The sequence below is a fragment of the Mustela nigripes genome, chromosome 10, assembly GCF_022355385.1.
Source record: "Mustela nigripes isolate SB6536 chromosome 10, MUSNIG.SB6536, whole genome shotgun sequence".
NCBI classification, from domain to species: domain Eukaryota; kingdom Metazoa; phylum Chordata; class Mammalia; order Carnivora; family Mustelidae; genus Mustela; species Mustela nigripes.
In genome coordinates, this window is record NC_081566.1 from 39,947,638 (window position 1) to 39,968,188 (window position 20,551).

A 20,551-nucleotide genomic window follows, 5' to 3' on the forward strand; every position below is an offset into this window, starting at 1 on the left:
TGGGGGGGCGGGGGAGGAGTGGGGTGGGGGCATGGAGCCACATCAGAGCCTCTGAGGTGCGGCCCCTGGAGGGACAGCTGAGTGATGAGGTCTGAGTCACATGCCCCGTGTGCTCCTTGAACTCCCGCTGCCGTTCCTGTGGAGACACGTTCAGAAATGCACAGGGTAAATATTTAGAGGTAATCGTTTTTGGGGCACCTTGTGCCTCCCTGCCTGGCTGAGAATGAGCCAGGCCCAGGACTCAAAGGGGAGGAGTCCAGTCAGACGCAGGTTCTGTGGGCCTTGACATTCCTTCCCCTACCACGGTTCTGTGCACCCCCGCGTCTTCACCTCTCCACGGGAAGCCCAGGCCAGTGGGGCCTAGATACGTCCCGAGAACCAAACTCTGACATAAAATCCATCAGCGAACTCTCTTGGTTCTGCTCCTTAAACCATGACCATCAGCACACCAGCCACCTCCACCCCCGCTTCTGCCTAGCCCTCTTCTGGATGGGATAGGCCCAGGGATGGCCCTCCTGTCCCCACATGGAGCAGAGAGGGAGCTGTGGACAAGAAGCATCCCTGAGTTCAGCAGGCCAGTTCCTTGGCTCTTCTCTGAAAGGAATGTCTTCCTTCTTTAGAGGACATGGTGTCCAGAGTCTAAGCTTTATCAAAGATAAAACATTTGAGACTAAACAGTCTTTTTATAGATTGGAACTGGGCTCCCAAGCACACATTTCCCCATCATCTCTAGCCTGCCTTTCTGAGCGTCTACATAAAGCACACTCATTTCTTGGAGGAAAAGGGAGACACTCAGGTTTGACAGCAAAAGTGCATTCGTAAGGAAGGGAGAAAGCTGCAGGCCGGCCTGGGGGTGGTGCCCAGCCATCTGGTGGTCTGGTTTGGACCTACCTCTGTACCCCTCAGGGAGGGGGCTGACAGAGGCAGGAAGCAGCTTTTAAGAGTTTGAAATAGGATGGAACCCAAATGTGTGAGACGCACACACTTGAAATCTTGAGACGCCATTGCTCACCCAGACACAGGCAGAGAAGGAAATGCTAGCACAGTACGTGACCAAGCAGTGAAAGCCCCAACTCCTGCCCACTGAGCTCCCGCGCCTGTTGGGCTAGGACACTTGCGCACAGGTCACCGAGGGGCGGGTGGCAGGAAGAAAGCAAATACCGTGTATCCTATTTGTTAGGCATTCTGTAAGCACTGGCTCGCTTATAAAGCTTTTAGGAGTTTGGTGTTATTCATCCCATTTTTATGGATGAGGATACTGACGATCACAGTGGTTAAAATCCCAAGGTCTGATAAGTGAGTAGAAGACAGAGTTGACCTCAGGGCCTTTTGACTCCAAAGCCCAATGTTTTTTCCTTCTTGCTTTCTTGAATGTGAAATGGAGAGGACATAGGAATCTACCTTGGGGGTGTTGTGAGAATTACATGGAATTATTTGGTTAAAGATTAGCCAGTGACTGACACAGTAGGCCTTGTAAGTGTCAGCTGTTAATATTGTGGTTCTTTTGTGTTGAGGTATCTTTAGAGGACAGTGACCAGGAAACCACCCACTGGGTCTCTCACGGGATATGGGAAGGTTGGAATGATCCAAAGTAGGAGTCCTTGGAGGAATCAGGATGTGCATCTAGAAGCTAGTCATTTTGGGGGACATGCTGGAGGTCCTCTGGTAGCAGGAGTGTACGGGAGGAAAGCCAACAGGAAAGCGACTGGCAGAGAACATAGAGGGCAGCGAAATCCCACTGGTTCTGGGATTGAGTAATAGGATGATCCCACATGGCTGTTGCAGGGATGGACACATCAGTGCATGGATATGCACAAACTGGCTCCACAGAGCATAATGGCAGTAATCTCTAGGCTTCAGATTCCCCTTTGGTAAAAAGAATGCATGAGGCATCACTTGTATTAAGTGACCCCTCCCCTCGTGCTCTGAAACTCTGCAGATGAGTCTCTAGCTTCTCCCATTATATGGATGTCAGCCTCCTTCATAGTCCTAACCACAGTCGTTCTTGGGGGAGTCTGGCTGAGGGAGGAGGAAGGCAGAGGGCCAAGTTGGAAACCATGGAGGGAATGCACACAGATGGACCTGGAAGGCCTGACTCCCAGCCCAGTGCTCACTCTTAGAGACTGCACCTGCTCCTGCCAGGCTGGCTTTGGAATTCGATGGCACGGCATGTATGTGTGTGGGGTGTGCTGCGGGAACGGCTGGAGCTCTCTGTGGGTGTCAGGACCTGGATAGCACGGGTTGGGCCTAATGGGCGGCTCACAGCTCCCTTCCCATTTTCTCTCCATGCAGAGACCTGAGCATGAACAACCTCACAGAGCTGCAGCCTGGCCTCTTCCACCACCTGCGCTTCCTGGAGGAGCTGTGAGTAGATGCTTCATGGGATTCAGGGGCGAAGCTGTGGGACCACTGATAGCTGTAGGAGCTAGGGCTCCCCAGGAGGAGTGCTGGAACTCAAAGGGAAGGGAGTGGGAAGCTGTTCTTGCTGGTACCCTACTAGCCAGCTGTGAATCCCAGGTGCTGTGGGGGACCATATGGTATGGGACTCTGAAATCTGGCTCTTGGTCCTCCCTGAGGCCAGCTCTTACCTGCAGCTTCCCCTCTGTCAATGGTGGCTTCTCTTCCTGGGGGTCATCTTTGACCTGCTCCCATCCCTGTGTCCAGCTACCAGCCACCCCCTGACCCCCGTCCCGGTGTTTCTTTCTTTGCGGCGTCTCTTACCTCCACGCCTTGCATCCCTATTCCCACTGCACCAGCCTCCTCTCAAATATACTCTCCATTGTTGGGAGCATCTCCCCAGCTCAAGAACCTTCTCTGGGTCCCCAGTGCCCAAAGGACCCACTTCTTCTTCTTCTTCTTCTTCTTTTTTTTAAAAAAAATATTTTATTTATTTATTTGACAGAGAGAGACAGAGTGAGAGAGGCAACACAAGCAGGCACTGGGCAGGGAGCCCAGTGCAGGGGCTCGATCCCAGGACCCTGGGACCATGACCGGAGCCAAAGGCAGAGGCTTAGCAACTGAGCCCCAAAAGATTCACTCTTAAGGCCTCTCCCAGCCTGGCCTAAACCTACCTGGTCAGCTTTGCCCCACTGAGGCCAGTCACGTTTACTATCCTGGTTTCCCCTCCTGCATTTGAGCCAGAGACTTCCCCTCCAACCAGTGTCCATCTTTTCAGGCACAAACCATTCCTCTATCACTGATGAATACATAGGCCCGCTACTACCTCCACCAAGTTCTCCCCGGTTAATGCCTTCCCATAATGGCTGTTGCTCTCCCTCTGTGGTCCTTGGGGGCTGGGCTCAGACTCCACAGGTGCTCATGAATCAGTGATCTCTTCGGTTAGAGTCCCTCTGGTCCCGATCCTTGCATTTGTCCCAGCCCGGTTTCTGTCCTCCACCCCTTGTTTCCAGCCTGCTTTTTCTTGGTTTTCACCACTATTGATACTCAGGGTTCTACTAAGGTTTGCTTAAACTGCACAGAGCATGGGCTCCTGCCCCTGAGAACATTCACAATTCCACCCCACCCATGGCCCTGCTGCTGCCCTAACTGGTTACCCATCTCCATTCTAGACAGTGCACCCCCAAGATGTGGTCAGCCTGCCCCTGCTGGAGTTAGGATTCTGTCAAACCCCAGGGCCATGGATGGGTTTTCTAGACCCCATACTTACTGAGCTCCCCCTCTGTGTGAAAGACAAGCTCAGGGTGCTCTGGGGGGAAAACAAGATAGAAATTCAGGGAGCTTCTAGGTGAGGCATTAGAGCTGTGTCCCAGCAGGTGAGCAGGGGAATCTGTGTTAGGAAGTGGTCAGGGTGCAGGGGTCGGGGAGCTCTAGCCTGTGGACAGGGACTCCTTCCTGGAGGAGGAGTGTTAAGCCAGTGCTCAGAGGAAGTGACAGAATTGGAGGCAGCAAGGGGCCCTCTGAGGTCGAGGTGCCACAGCGTGGGTGTGAGTAGAAGCAGGTGGGAAGGCTGAGACGCTGGAGCACATGACACCCACGTCGCAGCCTGAGGACAGAAGGCTCAGCTTTCATCTTCCGTCCCTGAGAAGGGGCTGGGCCCTTTTAAAGGTTCCATCTAAAGGATCTTTCCAGGGCAAATGGAAAGATTCTTATTAAATATAGATTTTTTAAAGAAGATTTTATTTATTTATTTGACAGTCAGAGATCTCAAGTAGGCAGAGAGGCACCCAGAGAGAGAGGAAGCAGGCTCCCCGCTGAGCAGAAAGCCTGATGCGGGCTCGATCCCAGGACCCTGGGATCACAACCTGAGCCAAAGGCTTTAACCCACTGAGCCACCCAGGTACCCCTAAAGATAGATTTTTTAAAAACGAAAACAACTTGGGGCACCTGGGTGGCTCAGGCATTAAGCGACTGCCTTTGGCTCAGGTCATGATCCCAGAGTCCTGGGCTTGACCCCAGCATCGGGCTCCCTGCTTGGTGAGAAGCCTGCTTCTCGCTCTCCCACTCCCCCTGCTTGTGTTCCCTCTCCCACTGTGTCTCTCTCTGTCAAGTAAATAAATAAAATCTTAAAAAGAGAGACAGACAGAAAGAAAGAAGGAGCAACAGCTTCTGAGGTGTGTCAGCCCAGCCTGTACACCCACAGCCTCCCAGCAGGAACGGAAGGACACCATAATGTGGGGAACTTGGGAGATCCCAAGTGCCTTCTGCACCAGCCACCATTCGACGCCACTCATTCTGGTTTGGGCATTAAGGATATTCTGTCACATTTGCTCCCCTTTAGAACTGGCAGTCACCCCATGACCAGCATGGAGACGCTTCATTAGACCCGGATGTTGAACTAATTCTAAAAGCCCATTTCCTAACCCTCCTGGATTAGCGGGGGTTAGCTGTGTCATTGAGGGCATGGGGAGACATGGTCCCACCCTGTGTGCACCCAGCCTCCCCCCGGGGACAGGATGCAGAACGGCTCAGCAGCTGAGGGCAGCATGTGAGTCATCCAGGTTAGCTGGGGAGAGGACGTGGCGCTGCAGGGCGGACCAGAGCCTAGAAGTGGATCAGGTCTAGCTGACAACACCAAGCTCCGCCACTGCCTGTCTCTGTCACCGGTAGGGGAAGTGACTTGACCTTCTCTCGGAGCCTCCGATTCCTCCTTTGAAATTTGGAAAGAATTCTAGGCACCTGACAGGGTTATTGTACGAGTTAAGTGAAAATGGGCATGAAGCAATGAATACATTGGTGATATCAGTAAATGGTGGTTATCACCCCATCCACCCTTCCAAATCCCAAGACACTGAGTAAGTGGGCGGGGGGGAGGGCTCCCCAACTCCTCCCATTTGGGTTCCCTACTGACATCACTGACACTTTTCCCTGGTTCACAGGCGTCTCTCGGGGAACCATCTCTCACACATCCCGGGACAAGCGTTCTCTGGCCTCTACAGCCTGAAAATCCTGTAAGTATAAGTCTTCCCCGTTTTCCCCAGAGGTGCAACCCCGAGAACTGTGGGCAGGTCAAGCATTTGTAAGCCAGGTCTTGGTTTGTCACTGGCTTGCTTATTCCCTCATCTTTACTTTTCATTTTAATTGTGATTTGCATTTCTTTGTCTTCACATTTTCTATAACAGACATTCTGACTTGTAAACATTTCATTGCAGCTGATAGTTATGGCAACCCTCCATGGAAGTCAAGTATCTTTATTTATTTATTTTTTTCATAATGTAAATAATGACCAGAGAGGCAGGTCTTTGCTCTCCCCTCATGAGACCTCTTGGGCCAGGAGAGGAGGAATCCAGATTGGATTTCCTTGGCCATTTTTCTTCCTGAGACCCAATCTTAGTCCCTGTACCTAACAGCCCTGAGTCCCCATTTCCACGGTAAATATTTCGCTGCCCTCTGTTTCCAGGCTTCGTCATCCAGCTTCCTTTATCTTTCCTTTAAGGCAAAAGGAAAGTGAGAATTGGAGAGGACCTTGTGTTAGTGCACTGACGTACCCACTTGTTATTGAGCTGACAGCCCATTTTAGAGAAGGGGAAACTGAGGCACCATTTCCTTCCATCCCCATCCATGGCTCACTTTGTTCCAACCAAGACTGTCTCCCCCAAGGCTTCCCTAATGTTCTTAGGAGGAGTGAGGATAAAAGGCTCTAGGGGAAAGTGGATGCATGGGGTCTGAAACTAGATAGGAGAGGTTCCTGGGGAAAGCTCCTCACCACAGAGACGGGCTTGATAAGAAAATGAGGATCTTGACAGCTGATCCTGGAGCAATAGAATGAGTGTTTGGAGCTTCCCTAACCTGGTGAGCCATTCCCCAGCTCTGCCGCTCCTAGTCCTCACTTGACCTGTAGATCTTCTTTGTATGGTTGAGCAGGTGGTTTACTGCACAAGAACATCTGGCTGAATGGGTACAGAGAGGCTGAAATCCAGTCCTGTGCCTGGCTTGGGTCTCGTCTCTAGCCACCTAGAAAAGAATATCTTTTTTCGAATGTGCTCAGAGTTGTTTATGGGCTAGCAATGGCCTTGGCCCCTTGGCCTGTGAGCTTCAGTCTCTTAGGGGGTCAGCAGTCCATGGTCCATGGCTAAGCACTTTCTTCCTTTTCACGTTCGTGGTCTTAGAACCCCTCTGGCCCTTTGCCCCTCTCTGGATCTTTTGCCTCCAAGTCTGACTCCCAGGCTGTCCTAGTCTCTTGTGCTTCCCTTTCCTTCTGTAGTGCCCGTGGGTCCTGTGTGTTCTCTCTAGCCTTGGTCTCCGGTCTCTCCCGTCTTCCCCTTCTCTGTCTCCCAGCCCTTGCTTTCCGGCCCTTTGCCCCTCTGTGCCCCACCTCTGATTTCTCCTCCTTCCTGGTTCTCCTCTTGGTCTGTCTTGATCCCCATCAACATCGCTGCCCTGGGGTATGGGGAGGCATCCCGAGCCAGACGCAGAGCACAGGCAGCCTGCTTGGTGGCGTGTCTGTGCCCAGTGGCAGGCTCAGGCCTGCAGCTGGGATTAGAGCGCGGGCTCTGCTTGCTGGGCCTTCAGAAGATGTGAGACTCCTGTCCCGTTCCTAAGACTCTGGCTTAGAGATGAGCCTCCTCTTTCTTCTTTGCCTGCATTAGGCAATAAATCAAAGCCTCCGAGAAACCGCAAGCTTCCCGCCCCCTTTCTGCAAACGGCGCCCTTGGCTCTGGGAGCTGGGCGGCCAGGAGAGGCAGCTGGTTGGAACCAAGGACAGCTGGACTCCCACTCCCCACTCTGCCATTGAACCCCATGTTGCCCCAGCCTCCGAGACCCCAAAGCCTGGTCTCCCAAAGCCTTCGTGTCAGTTCTTTGCCTGCAGAGTTCTCTACTTGAGAGATGAGTTGGGTGGTCTTGGGAGCTTAGGCTCTAACTCAAGTGCTTCAAAGCAGAGGATTCCTCCTGCATCTGGGCAAGAAGGACTTTCAGATGTCTCATGTGGGTTCTCTTGCCGCCTTGTCCTTCCGTGCTCAGTGTTCACAACTGCAAGAAAAATAGAGCAGTAAGGGGCGCCTGGGTGGCTTAGTTGGTGAAGCATCTGCTTTCAGCTCAGGTTATGATCCCAGGGTCCTGGGATGGAGCCCCAGGTCGGACTCCCTGCTCAGTGAGGAACCTGCCTCTCCCTCTTCCTCTGCCCCTCCCTCCTGCTCCTGCTTTTGCTGTCTCTCTCAAAATGAATAAAATGAAAGAGCTTACAAGCCTTTCGTTGTAAGCCTTGGTGACTTACAAAAGCAACAGTCACAACAACAACAACAAAAACAGAACCATGAAGCCCACTATCAGCACAATAACCTCTTTTTGTACCAGGATACTGTCCCTTTAGCTACTCCCCTGTCTTCTCAAGGTCTGACTCTTAAGGGAACTGCATCTTCCTTTCTCAGAGGCCTGACTGTCCCTATAGGACACTTTGCCTCTTTCCTCTCGGAAGCAAAGGACAAAGAAGGGGGGGATTCCCTCTCTGATCTTCTAAGTGCCGGTGGCAGACCCCTCCCTCCGTCCTTCCCACTGGCAGCCCCACGCCTGCCCTGGAGGTGTTACTCTTGGATCCTCTCCTTCCTCTGCTGCTTTTCCAAGTCTTGGAGGCCACAGGCTCTGGCCAGGCTCCTGTGGGGAGAGCCAGCCCTGCAGGGGATTTCCAGTCTCATGCCTTTTCTCCAGACTGTAGGTAGGAATGTCTGTCCTCTAGAGTCGGGGAGTTGAGGCCCTGGGTTCACTGCCCTGTCCCTGCCCGTTGCCGCCGTCAGAACTGTCCTAAGGGAAGCACAGTTCTTGGGGCTGCTGCTGTGTGGGAAAGAGCCTGGCCCTTGGAGGGCTTCTGCCGTGTGTGCCCTGTCAGGGTGAGGGGATGGCAGAGGCTGGAGCTCCTGCATCCGGGATCCACAGCCTGAGGGCGAGGAGCTGGCCTGTGAGGGAGCTGTCCTGCCCTAGATGGCTCCTGCCTCACACAGAGGAGGAAGAAGGGGCAGACAGAGAGAGAGAGAGAGAGAGAGAGAATGGGGTGGGGGGGGCAGGACAGAGAGGGAGGGAAAGAGAGGAGAGGACTAGAGAGAGTGTGTGTGCCCCAGCCACTTCTTCCCTCCACACAGCTGCCTCCTTCTCCTCAGCTGCGTGTGGTCTGAGCCTTGGTGACTTTCCTGCCAAGGCCGACACCTTACCTATGTCAGGCGGGTCTGGCTCATCTGGAAAGACTCCTGATGGGCCTCAGTTTTTTCTCCCCAGACCTAGATCTGGGAAATGGGGGTTGACGGGTCAAGGATTTGCTTCCCGTACATGCCCCCAGGAGGCTGGGCAAGAGATTTTCCCCAGACTACCTATGCCTGGTTTGAGTCCCAAATCTCTGGGAGGCCGTGGTTTGGGGTTCCTAGCTCATGCTGCCTTGGTGAAGCCTGAGTCTCACAAGGGGCAGCCGGCTGCGTCTTCGGGAGCTGTGGCTGGTCCCATCCGAAGCCATGCCCTGAGGCCATCAAGGGGTGGGCAGCCTAAGTCCCTCTTTGGCACCATCCCTGAGGAAATCTCCCTCGGCTGTCCTCTAGCATTGCCCTCTTCCACTGGACTGAACAGTCTTCGATTGACATGGACTGTGTTTACTCTCCTCCTGACAGCAACCATGTGTGGCCCACAGTTGGGCTTCCACTGGTGTTGATGAAATGAATTGGACCGACCTAGGGAGGAGAGACTTGTGAACTGTTTTAGAGTGGGGCCTTCCTGCCTGGCTTTTGGGAGAAGAATGCTAGAAGCTGTAGGAGCCCAGGGAGATCCTCTGAGCTGTTCTTCTCCAGGAGGTGGAGCCTATCGCCCTGGTCCTGCCGAATGACTGAATGTCAGGAAATGGGTCTCTGGTGCAGCAGATCCCAGAATACCAAGGACACTGAGACTTCCTCCATTTTCTTTCTTCCTTCCTTCCTTCCTTCCTTCCTTTCTTTCTTTCTTTTTCCTTTTTAAAGATTTTATTTATTTATTTGACAGACAGAGATCACAAGTAGGCAGAGAGGCAGGCTCCTCGCTGAGCAGAGAGCCCGATGTGGGTCTTGGTCCCAGGACCCCGAGACCATGACCTGAGCCGAAGGCAGAGGCTTTAACCACTGGGCCACCCAGGCGCTTCCTCCCTCCGTTTTCTTACCTTTAAAATGGGGACATTGCAATACATTTTCAACATTTTAACTGCAAAAACTTAAAACCCAAACACCTCTTGCAGAAGTCCCAATATATAAAACAGATGAGGGAGGATTTCTCTGGTCACAGTGGATGAGGGGGTGGGCAGCCTCCAGGCCCCATCTAAGCCACCCACCCTTGTGACCCCCAAGGCCTCTCCACAAAACCAAAGGAAGGACCTTTGTCAGCCACGGGTGGATCGCCTCTCTGGAACCTTCTAGCTATTAGTGCTCATGGTTCCTGCCCCCAAATGCCTTTCCAAACAGAGAGAGACTTCCCAGCGGAGCTTCACGGGTAACCAGGGGAGACATCCCCTAGCCTAGGGGTGAGGCGGTAAGGCTTCCCCTAGCCTGGGGGCGCTGCGCATTAGAGTACCTGGGATTTTGCCTAAAATCCCCTGCTCAGAGATTTGGCCCCGGGGAATAACTGGGATGCCGTGTGGCCTGCACATTAGGATTTTTTAAAAAAATCTTCCCAGGTGGTTCTAACCTGTAGCCGGCGTTGAGACCCAGTGCACTGGACAGATTCTGGCTCACCAGGCAGAACCAGGACCAGCGAGAGGAGCAGGGAAATGTGGTCACCAAAGCAGTGGCTTAGGAGACGGAATTGGGTCTTAGTCCTGATTCCGCCATTAGTTTGCTTTGTAATTGAGGGCAGGTCACTTTCCCTTCCTGAGCTCCCATCTCCTCATTGGGAAAACAAAGGGGCTCTTCCCTTCTAAAGGTATTTCCAGCTTTGATGACCCAATCGTGTTTCAGTAAAGGAGTGATGGTTGGGCAAGGAGGCGAGGAACAGCAGGCAGGGGACAGTGCCAGGCCCAAAGCCAACTGCCATGCTGTCCTTCAGGTTAGTGGGTTTTGATTCCATGAAAGCAAAGCCTTTCTTGACAAACAGATCCGACTGCCTGGCATGGGATGAGTTTTCTGGGGCGGCACTGACTTCCCTGGCACTGGAAGGATGATTGTGCCCTGCACAGGTGCTACAGCATCTTTGTTGGGAGAGTGGTACAATTCGGAGACCTTAAAGTTCTGTCTAGATGGGGGATTTGACAGAGGAAAGAGTAAGGGGATCTGAGCAGGTGATGGGGTAGAGACGCTTTGCGATGCTCAGGGGAGGTGGGCTTCTGCCTGCACAGTCACTGGATGCAGCCTCAGGGGCCCTTGGAGGGGTGGGGGCCTGTGAGGTGGCCTGAGAAGATTGTGTCCCTTCCTGTTTGCCAACCATCATTTCTCTGTCTCCTTGCTCCAAGCATTGTGAAGTCTCTGGACGAGAATCAAGGCAGCCCCCTGAGTTCCCCAAGTGGAGCTCCCACTCTTGAGATGCAAGATTTCGACGTGTCTAGAAGGATAGAAGTACTAAGCAGGGTGAAAAGCAGGAAATGTCTTGGGTCCCTGAATATTGTAACTGAGCAAGGGATTGTGCATCATCTGGCAGCCTCTTCCTTTGAAAGATGAGAATATTGAGGCCCAGAGAGGGGGAGTAACCTACTCAAGTCGTCCAGCATGCGATAAAATTACGTCAGAATATATCAGCTGGCGTGCTGAGTGCCTCCTCTGCCGTTTAATCAGTGCACAAGGTCAATATCATCATCCCCAGTTTACAGATGAGGAAACTGAGGCCCACAGAGTTTAAGTAGGAGCTTGCAGCCCTCACACAGCTGGACAGAGGCAGAGCTCAGGGGCCAAATCCAGGGCTGCCTGACTTCAGAGCCTGCCGAGAGACTGCTACACTTTGAGGAAGTCTGGGAGGTTCAGTTTTAAATTCTACCTTTTTTTTTTTAAGTTGATTTTTTAATTAATTAATTATTTATTTTTAAGTGGGGAGTGGCAGAGGGAGAGAGAGAAGGGGCCCAGTGCAGAGCCCAACTCGGGATTCGGTCTCACAACCCTGAGATCACGACCTGAGCTGAAATCAAGAGTCAGACGCCTAACCAGCTGAGCTACCCACATGCCCCTCATTTCTACCTTTGCAGCAAAACTACAGTTGGAAAAGCCCCATCCTGGGCTGCATGGAGCCTGGCTCGGAGGGGCCCAGGGAGTGTGGCCCCGTAGGAGCTCAAAGTATGAGCAGGAGAGGACCCTGAGCACTGCCTCTTCCTGTAGCCTGACCCTTCACTTCATGTTGCGCTCAGTCAGCCTCAGGGGCAGGGGCAAGGAGGACCCCAAGCCCAAAGCCCCAGTTCTCTGCAGTCCTCAGCGTCTGGCCCTCCTCCCTCCTTCCTCAGTTGGCCAGCATCAGGCGCTGCTCTCAGTCTCCAGGCCCACAGTGAGGCCAGCGTTCTTTGGTTCTTTTGGTGCTGTGGTTTGGTTCCTGTTTGGGATTCTTATGTATCTATAAAGGAGTTTTAGGAGAGGTAAGGGGGTGGCTCTGACCAGGCCAGTCACGTAGGAGGTGTGGGTAACTACTCGGTGCATTATCGTTCCCCTCTGCATTTTGGGGCCCTCACTGTCCCCTGCTGATGGAGGCGAGGTATGTGATGGTTAGGTGTTTGGACTCTGGGACCAAACCCTCTGGGATAAGTTTGAGTTAATACATGTAAAGTTCTATGACCAGGCATGTCAGCTGCTACTGTTTTCAACTTAAAGATTAGGAAAGGAGCTATTCTTCCCGAAGCACAGCAGCCCTCCCTACAGGATCCCTAGTGAGATGCCCCTCTCTGCTGAGCTTTCCCCTCTGAAAGATTGACAGGCTGCCTTAAGGAGGGACGGATGCTGTACCCGGCACACAGTGGGACTCCCTGAGTGCTCCTCCGCTCCTGGTTCCTGAGGCACCTGGCCCGTCCGGATGCACCCCTCATCTCTGGGGCCATGTGTAGCCCAGGGGCCCCTGGATGGGGTGCAGTGCGGTGCAGGCAGGCTGGGTTGGGGGAGGGTCCACTTGCTCTGTTGGGGGCACTGGGCAGCTTCCTTCCTGACTCTCCAGCTATTCTCTGGACTCCAGAGCACCCACACCCCATGTGCCCTCCTCCTCTCCATTGCTGGGACCCAGCTCTCCAGGTGTCCCTGTAAAGAATATTTGGATGGTAGTGCCACCTGCGGGCTTTCCTATCCTTTCTTCACTTGGTCAGGAATCCTTGCTCAGGGCCCTACGTCTTAGAGTCCGTGTGCCTTGGAGTATCTTGTTCAAACATGTCTGAGGCCAGCTGTAATGCCTGAGGACAGCAGAGCCACCCAGAGGGACAGCCCAGGCCTCCATGTCTCCCCTCTGTGTGCTCTCTGACCCTCTGCCCTGTGCATCAGGTTTCCCAGGTGCCCAGAAGAGCTCCAGGACTCCTCTCTGTGGGGTGGTGCTGGGGTCCTGTGGCTGGGCCAGTTCCAGAAGAGCAGCCTGCCGAGTGGATCAGGTCCGTTGGCTGGCACGTTTCTTCCGCGGGACTGTGAGATGCGGCCATCGGAATAGTGCTCACATGCTGATCTGGGGTGCCTCACGTTGTCTCTTTAGACATGGCTTCCACAACCACATATTTGCCAGGATCCTGCCACCCAAGGGGGGCGGTCTTGCCCTCATCCTCATCCTCCCCTTCCCCAAAGACACTTCCAGCCTTTCAGTTGCACAGACAGGGAGGGCCACAATCCTGGGGAGAAAAACCTGCATTTCTCCGCATCCTTCCTGACCAAACTGTGGCAGAATTGCAAGTGTTCTGACTTCCAGCTCATCTTGCTTCCTTCTCTGCTTCTCCATGGTCCTCTTCAGCCCTGCCTCATCCCAGAAACCCTCCTGAGCCCCGCTTTGCCCCCACGCACAGCTCGCAATTCCTTGGCAGCCTCTGAACTCCCCTGATAGGGCAGGGTGCTGGACTGGGACTCTGGGGCTCGGAAGCTGGGGCGAGAGGGAGGGGTCTGGTGTGGCTCAGGGGGTCGAGGGAGGACCCCCCAGCTGCACACGCTGTGTGGGTCCTCCAAGCCCTTCCCTCCCCTTACAGGATGCTGCAGAACAACCAGCTGGGAGGAATCCCCGCAGAGGCGCTGTGGGAGCTGCCGAGCCTGCAGTCTCTGTGAGTCACTGGAGGGCTGGGCTGGGGAGCCAGCTTCCTGGGGCCTGACTCACAGCCCTGGGCCCCCTGCCTCGGCTTCCCCTCCTTTTTTGCGGGGCCCCCTTTCTCACTCCGTGTTCCAGACAGCATGCCGCTCCAGGCTTTGGTTTTTTTCAGGGGTTTTTGTTGTCGTCAGTGTGTGTATGTGTACACTTGTGTGTGTATTTGGGAAGGAAGGCTCTAAGCCCCAACCAGAGGACTGTGGGAATGGGACCTCCCTAGGTGGGGCCACCGGGGCAGCGGTCCTGGGCTGTCTGGCATTCTGCCATGGAGCCTGGGGCAGACAGGCTCCACCTGTCTTTGCCACCCCAAAGAAGTGTCGTGAAGGAGCTATCTCCCCCACCTAGCCTTCTCTAACCCCCAGGGTTTGCGGTGGGGGTGGGGGCAGGCTCAGACACCCATCTCCTCTGCTTGTGGGTGGGTCTGTATTCAGGGACTCACTGGCCACCCAGGACAGAGCCATCTCTTCAAGGAGCCCTGTAGTTCTTTTCTCGCCCAGTAGGGGCATCATGGAGGCAAGACTGAGTCCAAAGGAGGAAGCAGAAACAGGTGCTATCCAGTGATGTCAGCCCTCCAGCTGGGATCCTCTGGGCCAGGAGCTGCATTTTATTCATTTTATTCACGCAGATCCCATCTCGGGGCCTGGGTCCTAGCAGGTGCCTAGTACAGGCCCGCTTTTGAATTTCCAAGTACATCTGCATCTGATGGGAGAGTAAACAGATGTTTTGGGAGAAATCAAAGTTGAGAGACAGGCCTGGCCATAACATTTAACCATGGGGGAAACCGAGGCGCAGGTAACACCCACTGTGTTGGGACGAAGGCCTCTGACATCCTCAGCCTGTGGGTTCTTCCGTGGTCCCTGCCCAGTAAGATGTGTCTGATTCTAAACTGTCCAGATTCTCTTCAGGCGGAAGGGTGAAGGAGGTGGAAAGGTGGCTTTCCTTCCTATAAGCTGTATTCAGGCCCCACTGCACCATAAATAGAGGGGTCCAGCCGTGGTGGCCCTGGCCAGCTGTCTGTGCCACACCCATCCATGGTCCAGACTTGCCTCTCCTACCCCTGCCCTGGTCATCTCCTACCCTCTTCCTTCTGTGTCAGCACCCCAGCACTCCCAGCTGCCTGATTGGCCGGCCCCTGCCTCCAAGCACTCTCTCACCTGCTCACACTTCATCCCAGCAAGTTCTGGGTCTCTGGTCCCAGACACTTTTTCTCCCTCCATCCAGGTCACCACTAAGTGGGGCAGGCAACCCAGCATTTCCCTAGAGGCCAACATCAGAAGATCAAAGGCCAGCAAATCCTATGCTTGATCTCCACCCCCGAGTGCAGACTAAACATTTGCTTAGGGCACCAGCAAAGCAGGGGCAGCCAAAAATGGAGGGGTGCGTGTGTGCAGAATTTGACATTTCATCCAAAGGATCAAAGAGGTATTCATGAGGGGAAAAAATAGAATTTTGCTGGACTTCACACTTATTTTAAGGTTAAGTTTTGTTTGTTTTAGTTGTGAATCACATCTTTTGCCTGTTTAGGGGTTCCAAAGGTCCTGTCTTTCAGACCAGGCATGAGGCTTTGGGGCTCTCGGGCCAATTCTTCTGCACTTTCTAAGAGATGGGCAGCCCCTGTGGCTGGGGGACCTAGGTAATTGGCTTCCCTCTGTAGCCCTATTACTCCCTATTGTCTGGGTGGGTCAGGGCAGGGCACAGAGGCCAGCCCCCCACTTCCACAGTCTTAAAGCAGATGAATAGGTTTTGCCGTTTGCAGTCCGGTGAGGAAAGCACTGGCCTGTGAAGCAGAAAACTTGGCTTCAGGTCCTGGCTCTGATCCTGGCTACTGTGTCACTTACCCTCTCTGTGCCTCAGTTTTTCCACCTTTAAGTTGGGGGTAATTATCTTCCCTATCTCAAAGGGTTATCAGGAAGACCAAATATATAGTAAACAGGAGAGGGATTTGTAGAAAGAAGACTCCACACAGCTGTGATGTGTGGTGACGCTATTATGACATTATTCACTTAACTAGTCATTGATCTATTCGTTTTACACATATCTTTGAGGCTTTGCTGGGGAGGCAAAACCTGACTTGCATCTTGAAGGATCAGTAAGTGTCAGCTGGGTGAAGAATCAGGGAAGGACATTCTAGGCAGAGGAACTAGCACATGCAAAGGCACAAAGATGAGGAACCCAGTAAATTCTGAAGACTTTACAAGGAAGTGAGTTTGGCTGATCTGTGCGTGTGTTGAGGGACTGGTGGGAAGGGCAGTGCTGGAGAGTGATCTGGAATTAGCAAGAGGTAATGCCTAATGAGTAGGTGTGGACCTTGCCAAGAATTTGAACACTCAGGAGCCATAGGAGAATTTGTAGCAGGAGAGCAGTGTGATCAGGTTTGCATCACTGAAAGATTACTTTGGCAGTTAGTTACGGAGGACAGCCTGGAGGCGTGGAGCCAGTAAGGGACTGGTGAACCCAGGGAGCCTCATGGCAACTGAAGAAAGGCAGCATAGAAGTGTCAAGATGCTGTGTCGTCAGGACTCTGGATAGATGTCCTGGGTTGGCTCCTTTACTTACGACCTGTAGGACCTTGAGCAGATTAGTTAGCCTCTTGACTTTCATTTGTTTAAGGGTAAAATGGAGGTGGTGTCTATGTACCTCGATAGGATAAAATGAAATGAGTTAAAATACGTGAAAAAACAGTATCTTTTGTTGCTACTACTACAGTTATTACCAGTAGCCGTGGTATGGACTGGAGGTGGGAATTGAAGGGGAGGGGGAGTCAAGTGGATGGGCGTGTCTCTGGCTTCCACATCTGGGTGGATGGAGAGACAGGCTGGTCACAGCGAGCCTGGCACATGGTGAGAGCACAGTAAGAATGTGGTAGTGACCCGCAGGGTGTGAGCGCTCTGGGAGGGGCACAGGGAGACCTACTGAGTGTGAGGTGCCTGTGGGTAGGGTGACCAAGCATCGTAGACAAACTGGAAAGGGGGTCGCCCCACCTGCAGGACATCAGTGTGTGCTTGCGTGTGTGTGTGCTGGGGAGAAGTGGGGGGGTGCATAACCCAACTCGAATGTTCTCTTTGGCAGGTGTCATATCCTGAGCGTTGGGCAGCTCGGGACCTCTGTATGAGGCTCTGTCCTACTAACCCAGGTTCCTCCATCTCAGATAGAGACAATAAAACCAGCCCAGGTTGGTAGGATGAAAGGAGGGGGTAGGTGCAAATGACACTTGGGGGATCCCCTCTGTGTGCCGGTGCTACCAGAGATGTTTAATGTGCATGATCTGTCTTCATTCTTGCCAAAACTCCTTCATAGTTGCCTCCTCTGTCGGCAGATGAGGAAACAGAGGCTCAGATAAGTTCAGGGACTATTCCAAGGTTAGAGCTAGTGAGTGGAGAAGACAGGGCTATACACCAGTGTTGTTGCTGTGCCCTTTCCATCGTGGCTGCAAGGGCCAGTCATTTTTGGTGGCCATCACTGGGTCGCCCTCCCTCCTTCCTGGCAAATACCAACTGATAGAAATCTCCTCCTTTCTGTAGGAAGTCCATGGATCAGGGAGGCTGTATATAGGAGACGCATCTCTGCCCATGTCACTCTTAGGGGTGGTACCATCTCCCCGAAGCAAGCCAGACCCACCCAGGGGTTCAGGTCCCTGGGAAAGGCTGTTCCTTGCCTCCAAAAGGCAGGGTCCCTTCATAAACTCTTGTGGGCATTCTTGGAACCCCAGTGAAGGTTCAGTCCTGTGGTTCACCTCTACCAGCTAGAACCAGACACTGGGGAGTAGAAAGTGGATTTGGATTAGTCAGGAGTAGGGTCACGTTTAGGGGATGGGGCCCTAAGTGACCAGTTGGGCATGATACACAGGCTGTTTGTCTTGGCACCTGGGTGGGTAGCACCCAGCTCCACAGTACCCTCTCCCTGGATACACTTGCTTCTTCCCCGACCAGTGTGGGAGGGAGAGGATGGCAATGCCAGATGTGTCACACCAGGCTTGAGCCAAGGCCAAGAGAAACCACGGGAAGCCAGTGGAGCCTGGGGGAAAATAGAAACTGGGTGGGGGTGAGGCAGGGCCAGGGGGAGAGTGCATGGAAAAGCAGAAAAACAGCCCTGAAAGACCTCAGGATGGGGCTGGGGTGGGGCCCGAGAAGTACAGGCTGGCTGGTCCCTGGAGAAGAATCAGAAAAGCACAGTGGCAGGAATAAAGGGGAGAAAACAGGAAAACAGCCCAATCCTGGACACCCTGCGGGGAGAAATGCATAATTGCAAAGGATAGCCACATGAAACTGGCCAGCATTGTGCCGAGCTGGGGAAATTAATCAACAGTGGTGCCAGACTCCAAACTGAAACCCAAGTTAGAACCACCACAACTCTCTTAGCGCAAGCCAGCCAATCTAAAACACATTGGCTGCCTGCAGCTGAGGGGGAAGCGTTAGAGGAGTCCAGGATGGGGGTGTGTGGGGGGCGTATACCTGTGTGCATGGGCAGGCAACTGGGCTTAGGGTGATGTGGAAAGGAAGTAGTGGCTCCCACTTATCATACTTCAAAATGTTAAGCACATTTGTATCTCATTTAATCCTGAAATCCTATTTTGGGATAGAAGACCATTTTATAGAAGGGGCAACTAAAGTCCAGAGAAGTTAAACAACTTGCCCAAGATCTCACAGCTAGGATGTCACTGAGTTGGCATTCTATTTTAGCTCTAATTCCAAAGTACTGTGTTCTTTCTTTCTTTTTTTTTTTTCCTTTTGGAGATAAAGAGAAAGTGTGTGGGCATGTGTGTACATAGGGGGAGAGGGCAGAGGGGGAGGGGCAGAGACAGTAAGGGAGAGAGAATCTTAAGCAGGCTCCATGGCCAATGTGGAGCCCATTGGGGGCTCAAGCTCATCACCCTGAGATCATGACCTGAGTCAGAGTCAAGAGCCAGATGCTTAACTGATTGAGCCACCCAGGTGCCCCCAAAGTACCATGCCTCTATCTCTTAGCACTTCCTTTAAGACACAATGCTTTAGGATCCAGAGACCTGGATTTAAGTCCTGGCTCTGTCACTGACTAGCAGTGAGGCCATGGGCGATCTTCCCTTTCTGAGCCCAAGTTTCCCTGTCTCTAAAGTGGGTAGGTCAGATGAGATGGTTGACAGAGGTGTCCCAAGAGAAAGGATGTCATGCTCCAGATACAAGGAATGTCCTAATGGGGTTACCGGCCCTGTTCTCTGTCACATACGATTGCTGTGTGTTTGCTCTCTGGGTCTCAGTTTCTGTCTCTGTGCAATAGACAGCATCCTCCTTGAGCCGTTCCAGTCTCCTGGGAATCTGGGAGGGGGGCGGTGAGGAGGAAAGACTCAGACTTTTCCAGGAGAAAATGGCAAAACCGTTCTGGCCAGTGCCAGAGGCCAGTTCCATGAGGTCGAGGATCAGAAAAAGTGAAAGCAAGGGGCTTCTGAGCAGGTCCTCCTCATCCTGTACATCTGACCACCCCCTCTAAGGGACAGTTGTCCCCCTGGATGGATAACCACTGCCAGACCAATAATAACCAGCCCTTAGATGGCCCTTCCCATGTGTGAGGCATTCGTCCTTACCTCTCTTACTCCTTGCAGTTCTCCTCTGGGACACTTACTACTCGTAGTCTCATCACGCCATTTTACTACTCGTAGTCTCATCACTGAGGCACAGGCAGGATGTGACTTGATGGAAGTTATTACAGGGAGTATATAGCAGGGCCGTGGTCCAGGCCAGGCAGCCTGGCCCAGAGTCCATGCATATAGCCGTGATGCTGGGCTGCCTTTCATCGGCATTCTGAGGCTGCTGAGTGAGCCGATGACAAGCCCTGAGGACTGGGTCATCCCTGGGGCTCTGGAGACCAAGGTGTTTCCAGAGCACCTGCTCCCAGGGCTGGCTTTGGGGGGTGCACTCTGCTGGGGGATGCTGGAGGAGCCCAGACTGGGCTGTCTCTGACTTACTCTGGCTGTCCCAAGCTTGAATGGAGTCAGTCTGGGCTGCTCTCACCAAGTACCATAGACTGTGTGGCGCATAACCAGGAGAAATTTCTAACAGTTTTGGAGGCTGGAAGTCTGAGATCAGCTGGCCAACTCAGTTGAGTAGAAGGATGAGGGTCCTTTCCTGAGTGGCAGACTGCTGGCTTCCGGTTGCACCCTCTTGTCTGAAAGAGCAGAGATAGGAAGCAGGCTCTGTCCTGACTCTTACAAGGGCACTAATCCCATTCACATGGGCTCCATACTTGTCACCTCACCTAATCCTAATCACCTCCCAAAGGCCTCACCTCATAAACCCCTCACATTTCAGTCCATAACAAGGAGAGAGTATTGGTTGCCTGGAGGGCTAGGGCTGCTGACACTGTGGCATGAGCATTGATCCCTAAAGACTCTGGCTTTGATCATAACCCCCAAAGAAAGAGGGCATGAGGCTGGTTGTCCCTAATAACTATCTACTTGTGAAGAGCATTAAGATCTTTCTAGAAACTTTTCATGAGAAACAGCTTTTCTTTTTTAAGATTTATTTATTTATTGTAGAGAGAGAGCGCGCACAGCGATGGGGAGGGACAGAGGCAGAAGGAGAGGGAGAGAATCTCAAGCAGATTCCCTGCCAAGCATGGAGCCCAATGAGGGGCTTGATCCCATGACCATGAGATCATGATCTGAGCCGAAATCAAGAGTTGGACGCCTAACTGACTGAGCCACCTAAGCGCCCTTGGAACAGCTTTTCTATTTTACCCTTGCAAGGAATTGCACCAACATTTATAGCCCATTTTATAGACCCACCTGAGAGGGAAGGTACAGAGGGGAGGTCCTCTGCTCAAGATTCCCTAGTGAGTTAGAGATGGAGCCAGGAGGGGAACTAAGTAGGATCTTCTTGTGGTGAGGGCAGAAGAGCCCAATCATGACTTACCTCTCACCACCTGCAGCCTCCCTGAAGCAAATCTT

The 20,551-nt window shown here is 52.9% G+C and overlaps 1 protein-coding gene across 1 annotated transcript in view; it reads left to right on the top strand.

The window, feature by feature from the left end:
- The window catches only part of LGR6 (leucine rich repeat containing G protein-coupled receptor 6), a 116,369-nt gene that overhangs the window by 24,938 nt on the left and 70,880 nt on the right, over positions 1-20,551 (top strand). Inside the window, exons 2-4 of the mRNA XM_059414077.1 lie at positions 2,293-2,364; positions 5,337-5,408; positions 13,520-13,591. Of these exons, the coding sequence (XP_059270060.1) occupies positions 2,293-2,364; positions 5,337-5,408; positions 13,520-13,591 (216 nt within the window). The remainder of the gene's footprint in view (positions 1-2,292; positions 2,365-5,336; positions 5,409-13,519; positions 13,592-20,551) is intronic.